The sequence below is a fragment of the Ictalurus furcatus genome, chromosome 28, assembly GCF_023375685.1.
Source record: "Ictalurus furcatus strain D&B chromosome 28, Billie_1.0, whole genome shotgun sequence".
NCBI classification, from domain to species: Eukaryota; Metazoa; Chordata; class Actinopteri; order Siluriformes; family Ictaluridae; genus Ictalurus; species Ictalurus furcatus.
In genome coordinates, this window is record NC_071282.1 from 19,620,297 (window position 1) to 19,632,796 (window position 12,500).

Here is a 12,500-nt window from a genome sequence, read left to right on the forward strand (position 1 = left end):
TACTGGAGATGACACTACAATTCCCATAATTCCTAGAGTGGACATTTTGAAATAGACATGCTACTCCTTTCTTCCTCTGACTTTTGACTTTTAAGTGTAAGTCCTTCATGATGAGAATTTCACTGACAGTAAGAGCTGATGAAATTTAATCCAAGACCCGCCCTTTCGACGTAAGCCCCACCCTCATCGACGCCCACCTCACTCGGCAAATCCGGGACGTGTGTTTGGGTCACGTGACAGATTTCCGCTCATTAGGAGAATCCTAACCTCTCCAGATGGACTGTTTTCTTTTTACAGAAGTGTATTATACAGATATATAAATATATTTACACTTATTACTTTGTATATTTACTGTGTTGCATATCATTAGAGACAATATCCTCTTGCTGAAGTGTTTACGTGTTTACACACACACACACACACACGTACAGATGAATTTGAAGGATATATTTTGTGTTATGATGTTTGATCATATGCAGGTTTTTTTGATGGATTTGGGGGAGGAGTTACACAGCGTACCAGTTCATCTTATTTCTGTATTTTATTAAGAAATCAATAAATGCTGCTGTTGAATAAATACGAATGTTTTAGGTGTTTAATGTCTGAATGAACGTGAACATGAGCTCATACAGTTTGTTTAGTTATAGATGAAAGATGAACTGATAATCAGTTATATAACGTATATAATGTATTAGTCCTCCAAAAGTTATGTAAAAAAGCATCGATAATTAATAAAACATCGGTGTACAGCTAACGACCGGGTCTCCAGCGAGTAACCAGAGGAAGAAAAATACTTACACATAAATATCCTAAAATATTTGAGTGATTTAGAGTTTAACCCCCTATAACCAGTTTGTACATTCCGAACAGCCATGTAGTGCTATGGCTGGAATGTACCACTCCTAACTATAAAGGGGGGGGGGGGGGGTTATTATGTTACTTTCAACACTAGAGGGAAAATACATTTTTTTTTCTTATAAATTCTGAAATTAACAGTTCCTGGTAGCGCAGCTAGAAATGTAATTCAACTCCAAGTGCAGTTTATAATCAGATTTTTGTTTATTCTTTTGTATAAAAAAGGGAAAATATACAAGTTTTATTACCGTGTCTCCGCAAAAACTATAAATACATTATTTTATGGATTCCCTTCATCACATGAGGAAACCTCAGGCTTGTGAATATTTCACCTACAGCAGTCAGGACACACACACACACACACACGCACACACACACACACACACACACACACCCCTGCTGGTAACCGAGCGAAACTGATCAGAGCTGAAAATAATAAACTGTGTGTTCCATCACACGGAGGAATAAACACAGGAGCAGATCAGACACGCGCTCGGCTCTGCGTTATGAGTTTCTGAGTTTTAAATTGAATTTTGTGCCTCTAATTTATTTTAGCTGAGACTGAACAAAGCATGAACACACACACACACACACACAGAACAGAAGAGAACCTTCTCTACATGATATACACTCTAACATTACCAAGTGCTTTGACCTTTAACCCCAGACCACTGACCTGATCCTCACCAAAGCCTCAGAGGAATGTGCATGTGACACTGAGTGTGTGTGTGTGTGTGTGTGTGTGTGTGTGTATGAGAGACAGGTGCACTGTACTAAAATCAGTCCTTTCTTTCCATTATTTGTTAGTTACTTAGTTTCTCTGTGTGTGTGTGTGTGTGTGTGTGTGTGTGTGTGTAGAGGTGGCTGAGTTTTGACAAGTCGATATTGTGCTATTTCCAGGCTGCAGAAAATCTTCAGCACCTTGGCAGACACTCGTGAACACACACACACACACACACACACACACACACACACACACACACACACACACACACACACTTCAGCGGCTGTGTGACACTGAGACATATTACACACTCAATAACAAATTCCCAGTATACAGAATAAGCCACGAATGCTGTCTCACTCTCTCCTGTCTCACTCTCTCTTTAAATTGAGGTGGCCTGCAGAGGCAAAATTCCTCAGGCGATTGTGTGTGTGTGTGTGTGTGTGTGTGTGTGTGTGTGTGTCAGGTGTGTGTTGCTCTCGCTGTAAGTGGTACATTTATTTATAGCAGCAGTGAATGGAGAGCGTGTCAGTACAGGTGACAGTCTATCAGTGTGTGTGTGTGTGTGGGGGGGGGGGGAGTTGCACATCAATTCGGAAAGTTAGATTCACATTCACTCAATAGTGGAGGCATTTGGGGTTTACACTGTGTCCTAGATAACTCCCTAACCCCTACTTATCCCCCACTCCCTAACCCCTACTTATCCCCCGCTCCCTAACCCCTACTTATTCTCCGCTCCCTAACCCCTACTTATTCTCCGCTCCCTAACCCCTACTTATCCCCTACTCCCTAACCCCTGCTTATCCTCCGCTCCCTAACCCCTGCTTATCCCCCGCTCCCTAACCCCTACTTATCCCCTACTCCCTAACCCCTACTTATCCTCCGCTCCCTAACCCCTACTTATCCTCCGCTCCCTAACCCCTACTTATCCCCTACTCCCTAACCCCTGCTTATCCTCCGCTCCCTAACCCCTGCTTATCCCCCGCTCCCTAACCCCTACTTATCCCCTACTCCCTAACCCCTACTTATCCTCCGCTCCCTAACCCCTACTTATCCTCCGCTCCCTAACCCCTACTTATCCCCTACTCCCTAACCCCTGCTTATCCCCCGCTCCCTAACCCCTGCTTATCCCCCGCTCCCCAACCCCTACTTATCCCCCGCTCCCCAACCCCTACTTATCCCCCGCTCCCCAACCCCTGCTTATCCCCCGCTCCCCAACCCCTGCTTATCCCCCGCTCCCCAACCCCTGCTTATCCCCCGCTCCCCAACCCCTACTTATCCCCCGCTCCCCAACCCCTACTTATCCCCCGCTCCCCAACCCCTACTTATCCCCCGCTCCCCAACCCCTACTTATCCCCCGCTCCCCAACCCCTGCTTATCCCCCGCTCCCCAACCCCTGCTTATCCCCCGCTCCCTAACCCCTGCTTATCCCCCGCTCCCTAACCCCTGCTTATCCCCCGCTCCCTAACCCCTGCTTATCCCCCGCTCCCCAACCCCTGCTTATCCCCCGCTCCCCAACCCCTACTTATCCCCCGCTCCCTAACCCCTACTTATCCTCTACTCCCTAACCCCTACTTATCCCCTGCTCCCTAACCCCTACTCATTATTCAAATAAAATTGAGTTGGTTCGATCCGTGTCCCTTCTCATGAGCACTAAGTCCACTGGAGAATCACGAGCACTACGTAGGACACTTAATCAAGGGAACAGCATAGCCCATGTTCAATACCACACTTGGTCACCATCACAGATAGCTTACCATCGTTACCACTGTGGGCGTGTCCCAAACCATACACCCTATTCACTACAGTCAGCTCCAGTAGTATTGGCACCCTTAGTAAAGGTGTGTTTGTAGTTAATTGGTGTAAGCTTATAGTGAAGATATGAAAAAGATATGTAAATATAAAAATCTAACTTTGAATTGAAATAAATTTATTCTAATAAAATAAATAACCAATATTTTTCTCCATAAAACCATGTGTCATAATTATTGGCACCGCTGCAGTGCACTATATTGGGGTGTCCTTTTGAGGGTGTACCTTAAATCACAGAAATCGTAACTATAAAATACTGCTCATTTTTACAGTTTGGAAATGGAGATAGAAGTGTAACGAACAGCAGATGGACCTGTTCTTCATCAGTAACCCGTTTATCTTCATCATCAGTAACCCGTTTACCTTCATCAGTAACCTGCGGGTTCTGTCCGTTATCTGCAAAAAGCCCCGAACCCTTCTGTTCCCTCAAGCATTATGTGACAGAGCAAATAGAGTAATACAGATGTGTGATTTGAGACACAGCCAGGGGTTTTAATCATGTGTATAGCAAGAAATTACAGAAAGTACAACAAAGAAAGTAAAAATGGCCATTTTATTAGGAATTAAAAATATTTAAACGATGCTGTCTTTGTTTTTGTGAAGTTCTTCTGCCATCTAGTGGTGGAGTGGTGAATAACAGCAGCAACAATTTCATTAGTCACTTTATAACTCCAGTTATATTTGAAAATCCAGATCATTAAACACACACACACACACACACACACACACACACACACACACACACACACACACACACAGTAGAAAAGATCAGGTGATGATATAGTGAACATTTATAAGATTTATTCTTGTTATTGATTCTGTTCATGTTGTGTTCGTCCCAAAACTAAATGTTCACAGACGACTGTACACGAGACACACGGAGCAGCTGGACAGAGTAAAGGGTTTAGTGTGAAGAAATACAAAAGTGACAGATGTAGGTTTATTTGTTTATTGTGTGTGTGTGTGTGTGTGTGTGTTACACTAACCAATGAGCACTCAGTCACCTTTCCAGGTGCGAAGCTTCACACACTCTCTCACACACACACACACACACACACACACACACACACACACACACACCTGTCTGTTTTCTCACACCAGCGGACTCCTGTGAGATTTGAGATTTTAGGAGGAATCCAATACAAGCACAGAGGCTTTCATAATAATAATAATAATAATAATAATAATAATAATACTCAGTAATTCAATTTTTGTGTTATTGTCTCATACCGTACTGCTCAGATCTAACACACTGCACTCTCGACACTCTACACCGCTCTGTTTTCGGGGAAACGTCAAATCTTGAAGTAAAATTTGATAAAAAGTTGTTGTTGTTTTTCTGATCAGAAGGTCATGAGTTCAAATCCCAGACTCACCAAACTGCCACTGCTGGGCCCCTGAGCAAGGCCCTTAACCCTCAGCTGTATAAAATGAGATAAATGTTAGTCTCTCTGGATAAAAGCGTCTGCCAAATACCGTAAATAAAAATAAATAAAATCCGAGCCGAACATCTGGACCGTAACAGCAGCAACGACATCATCTCTGTGTCTCCATTTCACACACAGAGAAAGATATCAGTTACTGACATCACAACTCAGAGGGAGAGAGATTACACAGAACTTATAATAAATATTACTTTACTTCTAATTTATTATATAAATAATGCAGAGATCTGACAGTATCTTTAATCCCAAACACGGTCATTAAAACTAATTATTATTATTATTATTATTATTATCATCTTTATTATTATTATAATAACACACTCACCCTGATCGCTGTTTGCCTTTCTGTTTTCTTTCTCTGAAAAAATCTCGGTTTATATTGATCACACACACAGAGAGGAATAATTAATCATTAACTTTCACTTTCAGCCAATCAGCATGCGGCGGTTTATTCCTCTTGCAGTGTGTGTGTGTGTGCAGTACTTGGAATTTTATTATTTTACTGTAAACTGTAATATTAATATTTAAAATCTATGCTCCTGTTAATACGAGCGATGATCGACATGAAGAATATAAAGAACTTAAACAAATAACAATAATAATAAATAAAATGTCTGGCCTTCTCCTGTCTACTTATCAGGAATGACCTTAAATACGGTGGGAAATGAACACCTGTGTGTGTGTGTGTGTGTGTGTGTGTGTGTGTGTGTGTGTGTGTGTGTGAGTGTGTGTGAGAGAGAGAGAGAGAGAGAGAGAGAGAGAGAGACTGTTAACTCCATAAATATTCTGTCTTTTGGAGAACGTTGAACTCGGAGGAACGGGAAGCAGAGAGAACACACAGCGGTGCGGTGGAACAGCGTTATCACGGTCACTTCACACCCGGGGACTGGGTTCTCCTCCGGGTTCTCCTCCGGGTTCTCCGGTTACCTCCTACATCCCAACAACACACTAGTACAGTACACTGTGCTAAATTACCCCTAGGTGTTAATGTGTGTGTCGGAATGGAGCCCAAATAAAAACTGGCGTCCGATCCAGGGTGCAGTCCAAGTCAAGTCAAGAGGGATTTGATTGTTACTCCTCTCTGCAGCTTGTACACTGGAATGAAATGTCGTGTCTCCTGGACCATGATGCAACACAGAACAGTACGCAAGACTAGGTGAAGTGCGAACACACCGGTGTGAGATGAGTGCAGGACAGTAAATACACACAACAATTTCTGCTGCGGTGAAACGTGGAGGTTTTTTCTTTTTTTGCAGAAAACGACTCAAATTGGTGAACATGCAGTTATAATAAGTAGTTTTGCACATTCTTCTGCAGTATCGAGAGTTATGAGGAGTTTTCTTGACTGAGAATAAATTCTACTCCAGCTCTTCTGTCACCCCAGTGTTCGGGTCACAGGTTTGATCTTTTTATTCTCTGTAGTGTTTTATTGAACACTTTTACTGCAGATGTGCAGCTCTGAGAAATACAATCCAGTGTTTAGCCCGAACACAAATAAGTGGACTACACTGCCCCCTTCTGGTCATACTTGGTATTTATCTAAAGCGTTCACATTGGTCTGTAAAAAATGTAATAAAACACCAAATAATAAGTTACTACACCAAACATGTAACACCGGAAACTGAAACCTGCCGGAGTGATGCGTTAGAATCACGACACAGAACAGATTTATAACGTTTCAATATATAAATATAAAGTTTAAATCATAATCAGTTGGAATAAAGGAACAAGCGCATCATCTCTCAGCATCAGTGTTAGCGTCAGATCTACAGTGTACACACTCAATTAAAAAATCACATGTTCAGTGGACATAAACAACTAACTCTCAAACATGGAGGATATTCAGAGCAAACCAACATCACAACCAGCTCCAAACCCACGCTGAACTACAGAGTTCTGCTTCTGAAGGGTCATGTGACCAAATAATACCGTATAGTCTGCACAAACACCAACTGTGTGGCGGAAGTGTTCCTAACAAACACATCAACATATTAGCATTAACATTAGCGTTAAGCTTACCTGCTGTTACAGGTGTGGAATAAACAAACTGCACAGCTCGAGCTGGACTCTTCTGGACTTTCCAGGTCCTCAGTTTTTAAAAAAAATATCCTTCAAATATGAATTCTTTTCTGTTCATCTCTTATTTTTAACTTGATAAACGTGTGGGCGGAGTCTGTGTTAGAGGCTTGATTGGCATGCAAAGCTCATTGGTTGGGCAACTTATTTTTCCAATTATACATTTCCTCAACAACTTTACTGAATAATAACAGTTTTAACCAGTTTTAACCAATTTTATGCACATTTTATTTAGGATTTGTGTGTGTGTGTGTGTGCTTGTTTGTTGTTTTTACTTTTTGAAGTTATTCCTGCAATAAGTAACTCATGCCACTAGAGGGGGCTGCAACCACGACTTTTATTATTAACCCTGTTTTATATTCTCTAGATCAGTGTTTCCCACCCGGGGTTCCGTCTGATGAGAGCAGGGTGTCGTGTAAAATCCTTCAAACACTTCTAAAATGCTACAGAAATAATAAGACACACACACGCATAACAATAACAATAATAAATTATATATAATGATAATAATACCCCCCCCCCCCCCGGCTGACCTGTCAGCAGCACGTCAACATCAGTACGCGTGTGTTTTATCCTAATAATTAGTGTGTGCCGATGCGTGTGTGTAGTGCAAAAGAATATGGACAGATTTCTTAAAAGAAAAACTCCAGGTGCCTCTGGACCATCAACTTCATCCTCGTGGAGCTAAAGTCTTGTTTATACTTCCGCCTGACTCCGCAGCGCGAGCCTCCACTGACTGCGCGCGCACCTCCACAAACGGACGAGGCGTTTATACTCGACGCGCTCGCCGGTGTAATATTCTTTGAACCGAAAGGGGGCGACTCTGAGTAATCGTCCTATAAACCAACAGGAAGTAGCTGAGAGAAGAAGAAGTTTATCGGAAACCAAAGCAACGCTTATAAACATGGAGTCTCGCGTGCAGTGGCTGAATGCTGAGGAGGAATTGTTGTGTTTGTTGTTGTTGATGTTTGTTTTCAGTAAACTTCACTAAAACCCACAGTATTAAAAAAAAAGTGCAAAGAATCATATAATAATCATATAACACCCAGTAAACCTTGAGATGATCGCTTTACAACAAAATACAGCTGTAAATATGAGAACATGTATAAAACTAAAATAAACAACCTCAATTTTTATTTTATTAATTTCATTGAGATTTTTATTAAACATGGACCTTCACTTTCATTAAATAGATTTATTTATTGTAGGTTCATTTTGTAAATGTGATCAATTACTGTAGACATCAGCAACAACTGGGAGCTTCCTGCAGATGTCATTTCTCACATTTATAAAATCAGGTGATTATGTTCACCCATCAGTGTAAACATCAGTGTAAACATCAGTGTAAACAGACAAAAGAAAGTTATTTCAGAATGATCGCTCTGGATGTTCACCATCAGTGTAAAGGTCTCTGTGTATAGAGACAGCAGAATGAGGTGTAATCACTGTGTTTGACGGTGTAGTGTAGTGACGCTGTTTATTTGTGAAGATACTGATGAATGAGAACATGGTGCATCCCTAAAAACTTTCAGCTTTGGCTTTATTATCTTAGCAATATGCACAAAGCAAATCCAAATCACTATTTTAAAAACCTTTCCATGAATTTTGTGCCATCTGGCTGTCTGTATGGTCCCGCATGGACGGATCAGAGAGATACCTGTACAGTCGTACCTTTCGTCAAGAGTCGCCTCGAAGTTATGTGTGTGTGTGTGTGTGAGTGTGTGTGGGGTGTGTGTGTTTACCATTTTAAAAACATTGGCCTTTCTCCTGTTCAGAATAAACCGGTTAGTCGACCTGAGTCAAAGTGAAACGCAGCAGCTCCATGTTGTGACGAGGGGAAAATAAAATCTTTCAGGAGTTAAAACACGGTGAGTATCTAATCTAAAGCTATAATATATAAACACTGAGTTTACACCACACACAGAAGGGTTTTGTGTTGTTTAAAGCAGTTCTAATGCACACAGGCTGGTTTCTGACTTGGTAGCGTGGGGATTTCCTGTAAGTGAACCGCGCTGATACAGGGTGTGATTAATACACTGATGCTGGAGTGAAGTAAACAGGGAGACGTGACCTCCAACATCAGTGTGTCTGGAAAACAGGACTTAAAGGCCACTTGATGGTGGCTGTGGTTCAGGTGGTAGAGCGGATCGTCCACTAATCGTCGGGTTGGCGGTTTAATACACGTGACTCCACATGCCGAAGTGTCCTTGGGCAAGACACTGAACACCAGGTTGCTCGCGATGGCAAGCTAGCACCTTGCACGGCAGCTCTGCTATCACTGGTGTGTGAGTGTGTGTGTGAATGGGTGGCTGAGAACCAGTGTAAAGCGCTTTGTAGGACCGCTAAAGTAAAAAAAAGAAATAAAAAGTGCTATATAAGTGCAGACCATTAAAGAGGTACTTTTACATTCACCAGGAATAAATACACACCGCCTCACAGGAACAGATCTGTATCTCTAAACATCACTCGTTCACAGAGGAACTAAACTTTGGTTTGGTTTTTAATAGCAGCCGATCTGATCTAAAGAGAGTCTAGAGAAAATTAAATATGTTATAATGTGCAGTGTACGAGTTGTGTAGCTCTGAGATCATAGTCCTGGGCTGTGCAATCTTATTCAGACAGAGCAGGTGGAGCAGGTTTTCATTCCAATCAATCAGAAGCCACACCTGAGTGTACTGAAAACCCAGATCAACTGAATAAACAGGTGGAATCAGGGGTGGCTCCTGCTTGATTGGAATGAACACCGGCACCCACGCCGGCCCTTTGAGGATAAGATCACACACCCCTGTCATGGTCAGAGAACGGAACAGGCTTTAAGACCCAGAAGAGTCTGAATGTGATTTGGACGAGGTCTGTACATAATGACACCAGTGTGAAAAACACTGAACTCACTGGTGTTTAATGATAAACGCATTATTAATCCTACTGGTACTGTACGGCCTATACAACGTATTTTTGTAGCTCATAATATAAAATAGACGTTATATCTATTATTCATAAAATAAAGGTTCTCTTGGCTTTGCTTCTTTATTTGTTGATCGTACGTGATCTGCTGCTGCTCAGACTGGAAATGTTTAATGTGATGTGTGCAATAGTTGATATACTGTAACATAATCCAAACACAATCCATATTATATTATTGTGCACATTTCCCTTCATTTTGCCTCTAACAATGTCTGTGTTCTAGAACGATGGCGAGTCAAATATCACCAAAACCCGGTGTGACAATGAAGCGTGCTCAGTCAAGGGAACATCTAACAAACTTCGGTTCTGATCCGAGGTCAGTACAGTGAGGTGTTTCACAGCAGTGTTCCTGATCAAACTCACGCGTCTCATTCTGAAGCCCTTCATGACCTTCATCAGGTGTTGAAGCAGTAAAACACTAAACTGTGCAGTGCTGCAGCTCTCGGCCTGGCAGTGAGGAAAACTGCTTTTAATGAAATTAATGAGAATATAAATTACTTTTGTTTATAAATATGTTGGCGTTAGTTAGCAGAGTATTGTGTTAAGAGGACCGTGTTAAAGATCTGTCTTAGCATTTATAAATGTGTCTTGTGCAGATATGAACACATACAGTCCATATTACATGTTGTGTTTTTTATAAACAGACCACAAAAGGAGGGATTCAACGTCTTTAGTGGAAAACAGCTGGAGTCCGTATTCAGGGTGTGTATTTTCTGTGTGTGATCTGTGTCTGGATAGGTTTCAGGAGTTTTTACATTCAGAATAAATGATACAGTACAGAAGATATAGTTCAAACACTGATAATAAAAATAAACTTTTAGTCTTTTCATGAAATAAAATAATCTCAGTTTATACAATTATAATATTTGGATGTGTTCCTGTGTGTTTCTAACCAGGAGCTGGTACACAAAGCCAGCACTGTGCTGAACAAGGAGCTGAACAGGTTTGAGAAGCTCCTGAGTCCAGATTACCCAGCATGCACTGAGGAAGATGAGGATGAGGAGTATCTGCGGAGTGTCAGAAAGGGAGCGCTGAAGATCACACTGCACTTCCTGGAGAGCATGAACCAAAAAGATCTCGCTAACGCACTGCGCAACAGTAAGAGCTCATAGCTTTATTTAGTAAATTTCACTTTTCATATTTAAACCCCATCATTTTTCTAATCAGCTGAAAATATATTCATACTCTGAACTCTGCAGTGACAGTGTTTTATTTTCCAATCTTTCTGTATCTCTTCAAATGTAATAAATGAATCAGGAATGTACTGCAGCTTTTACATTTTATTACGTGCTCAGTAATTTCACATTAAAACATTACTTTTATGTTATTTCTTTGTTTATTAGTGTCTCGGGCCTCAAATCTCAAATCCAGACTGAGGGAGAAGTGTAAAAGAATTAATGAAGGAATCTCAGAGCATGGAAGTTCAGCACTTCTGAATGAGATCTACACAGATCTCCACATCACAGAGGGGTGGAGTGGAGACGTCAATAATGAACATGAGGTGAGACAGATTGAGACAGCGTCCAGGAGACCAGCAGCACAGGAGACACCCATCAAATGTAACGATCTCTTTAAAGACAAGTCCATCAGAAGTGTGCTGACTGAAGGAGTTGCTGGAATTGGAAAAACAGTCTCTGTGCAGAAGGTCATTCTGGACTGGACTGAAGGAAAAGCAAATCAGGACGTCATCTTCATGTTTCCACTTCCCTTTAGAAAGCTGAATCTGATGAAGCAGGAACATCTCAGTCTGATGGAGCTTCTTCATCACTTTTTCCCTGAAATTAGAAAACTACAATTAATAGACTCCTACAAAGTCCTGTTCATCTTTGATGGTCTGGATGAGTGTCGACTTCCTCTGAATTTCCAGAAGAATGAGAGACTGTGTGATGTGACAGAGTCAGCCTCAGTGGATGTGCTGCTGACGAACCTCATCAAGGGGAACCTGCTTCCCTCTGCTCTCCTCTGGATAACCTCTCGACCAGGAGCAGCCAATCAGATCCCTCCTGAGTGTGTAGACCAGGTAACAGAGGTACGAGGGTTCAGTGACCCTCAGAAAGAGGAGTACTTCAGGAAGAGGATCAGTGATCGGAACCTGTCCAATAAAATCATCAGACACATGAAGTCTTCAAGAAGCCTCTACATCATGTGCCACATCCCAGTCTTCTGCTGGATCTCAGCCACTGTTCTAGAGAGAATGTTGGGTGGAGCAGAGAGTGGACAGGTCCCCAAGACTCTGACTCAAATGTTCACACACTTCCTGATCTTTCAGATCAAACACAAGGACCAACAGCACCATCAGAAATGTGACCCTGATCCTCAGCAGACCAGAGAGAGTATCCTGGCACTGGGAAAACTGGCTTTCCACCAGCTGGAGAAAGGAAACCTGATCTTCTATGAGGAAGACCTGAGAGAGTGTGGCATTGATGTGAGAGAAGCGTCAGTGTACTCAGGGGTGTGTACCCAAATCTTCAGAGAGGAGTGTGGGCTTCACCTGGGGAAGGTGTTCAGCTTTGTACCGGAGTTTCTGGCTGCTTTATACACGTTTCTCTCCTTCATCAGCAGAAATGTAACAGAACAAGAAACCACTGGTCTGTCTGATCTTCTCAACAAGTCAGACATGTCTG

The 12,500-nt window shown here is 42.0% G+C and overlaps 1 protein-coding gene across 1 annotated transcript in view; it reads left to right on the forward strand.

Annotated features, from left to right (window-relative positions):
- The first annotated feature begins 8,375 nt into the window (after positions 1-8,375).
- The window catches only part of LOC128603322 (NLR family CARD domain-containing protein 3), a 7,714-nt gene continuing 3,589 nt past the window's right edge, over positions 8,376-12,500 (forward strand). Inside the window, exons 1-5 of the mRNA XM_053617630.1 lie at positions 8,376-8,780; positions 10,100-10,192; positions 10,521-10,578; positions 10,773-10,974; positions 11,220-12,500. The exon at positions 11,220-12,500 is cut by the window's right edge and continues 463 nt beyond it. Of these exons, the coding sequence (XP_053473605.1) occupies positions 10,104-10,192; positions 10,521-10,578; positions 10,773-10,974; positions 11,220-12,500 (1,630 nt within the window). The 5' untranslated portion in view covers positions 8,376-8,780; positions 10,100-10,103. The remainder of the gene's footprint in view (positions 8,781-10,099; positions 10,193-10,520; positions 10,579-10,772; positions 10,975-11,219) is intronic.